The sequence below is a fragment of the Tupaia chinensis genome, unplaced genomic scaffold (assembly GCF_000334495.1).
Source record: "Tupaia chinensis unplaced genomic scaffold, TupChi_1.0 Scaffold000688_1, whole genome shotgun sequence".
Lineage (NCBI taxonomy): Eukaryota > Metazoa > Chordata > Mammalia > Scandentia > Tupaiidae > Tupaia > Tupaia belangeri.
In genome coordinates, this window is record NW_006160211.1 from 5407327 (window position 1) to 5409337 (window position 2011).

Genomic DNA, 2011 nt, shown 5'->3' on the forward strand with positions numbered 1-2011 from the left:
AAGAGGGGGTGTGGGGTGTGCATCCTTTGGGGGGGGGGGGTGATTTCTCATTTTCTGTCTTCCTGGTGAGAGCATGCGTCCTCTAGCAAAAACCTCTCCAAGAGGGGAAAAAAAAATCAGATTTGAGGGGGGAAGAGCATGAGTTTTATTTCAGACAAAATGAGGTGGTTTTGAGGCACTCAAGTTGGGACAACCTTCCCAGGGGATGTTAATCAAGTAATGGAATATAAAGATCGGAAATGGATCCTAGAAGCAAGGTCTGAGATACAAATTCACAAGTTATCTGAATATAAAAAGATGGTAATTTAAACCATAGTGTAAAAAAGCGAAACAGACTAGAAAATGAAGGATTAGGTCAGAGGCTGAAACTCCTAAGTATTATCAAGAGAAGGGATAATCTGCATGGGAAACAGATGGGCCAACAGGACAAGGAGGAAGAAAACTAGGAGTTCCCTATCCCATAAGACAAAGGGGGAAAGCTTGAAGGGACATAATGCTTCACAAATGGGAGAGGGTAATGCTACAGCATGCACAGCAGTAAATGCAAAACTTATAAGGCTGACCCACTGGGGAGTTTCTGGGTTTGGGTCCAGACACCTCTCTGGGCCCACCCGATCCCCCATTGGCTGAAGCTGGGATTGGATAACAGAATTTAGACTGGATTTTGCCTTCCTGTCTCTGTCTCTCTTGTTCACAGAAGAAATAAACGTATTTTAAAAAGGAAAGAGGGAGGGGGATCAGCAGTTGGCATAATGGCTACATCACTGGATTCCCATGGAGTCGACCATGGTTTGAATCCCGGACCCGGTGGCTTAAACTCACGCCAGGCACATGTGTGTGCATGCCCAGGATCCCGAAAGGAAAGTGGAGGAGGACAGATTGTGGGCGTGGCCATCTGGCCCCTACCCCCAGAGGGTGATTTCCCGCTTTCTGTCTCTGTTTTTCTGGCAAGCGCACACGCAAAAAATCTCTCAAATAAAAAAAAAAAAAAAAAAAAAAAGGAAAGAAAAGAAAGAGGGAGGAAGGGAGGAATTCCAACAGTCTGGAATGCAGCTGAAAGGTCAGAAAAGACCAAAACTGAAAAGAGTCCATTGGATTTTGTGACAATGACAGGATCCACTCAATGAAAGTGGGTTGAGACATGAGAGGTCAGAGATAGAGCAGTGTTTTTGTTGTTGTTCTTAATGATACTTAAGCATATTCTAAAACCCGGTGAGATGTGTCCAGAAAATCCTTGATGGCAGTTGGTTTAATTTTCCAATTTAGTTTTATGCTTGGGGTCAATCCACACAAGGATAGAAGCCATGGCCCTCAGGCCCAGCAAAACTAAAGCTTTTGGCAATGACTTTGAAGACAAGAGCCAAAGTCTTTGATCAAAAGCCTTCTAACTGCCATAACTTGAAGAGACCAAGAATAAGGAGAAATCCTCAGACGAGGGCAAGAGGAAGAAGACAGAAAAAAGCTAAGACGAGACGGAGGAAAGGCAATCAAAATTCAAGTCCTCCTAGCAAAACCCGCCAGGTGGAAGGTGCTCAGGAGCCGCCGGTCCCTCTGGCCTAACAGCCCTGGCACAGAGACTGGCGTTGGGAGAGCCCTTTTCTGGGCCAGACCACCCGCACCTCCAACCTTGAGCTCGGAAACTGGGACCCTCTATGCTGAAGGGCCGGTGAAAACGACCCCCGCCCCCACCCGTGGCGGTACCCTAGTCCCAGGGCCGGCTGAGCGGGTCGACCCCGGGCCGCGTGAAGATGATGCCCTTAGGCGTGGTGGCTGGGGCCAGGAAGGCCAAGTCTCTGGCTTTGGGCACCTGCCAGCAACCGGGGAGAAAGCAGCCGCCGACCCACCCCGGGATCTACCCGCTCCGACGAGCTCCGGAAAACAGGAAAACCCAGCTGGCTGGCCCGGCCCTCCGGCCCCCGCCCTCCCCACGGCAACTCACCATTTTCCTTCCGGCCGTCCGCAGCCTGTCGCCTTCTCTCGGGCCCCTTTAAGACTGGCACGGCGGGGGCCC

The 2011-nt window shown here is 50.1% G+C and overlaps 1 protein-coding gene across 1 annotated transcript in view; it reads right to left on the reverse strand.

Moving 5' to 3' along the window:
- Positions 1–2010, reverse strand: part of GMFB (glia maturation factor beta) — a 16991-nt gene extending 14981 nt beyond the window's left edge. Inside the window, 1 exon segment of the mRNA XM_006160558.3 lies at positions 1940–2010. Coding sequence (XP_006160620.1) covers positions 1940–1942 — 3 coding nt within the window. The 5' untranslated portion in view covers positions 1943–2010.
- Between the last annotated feature and the right edge of the window lies 1 nt (position 2011).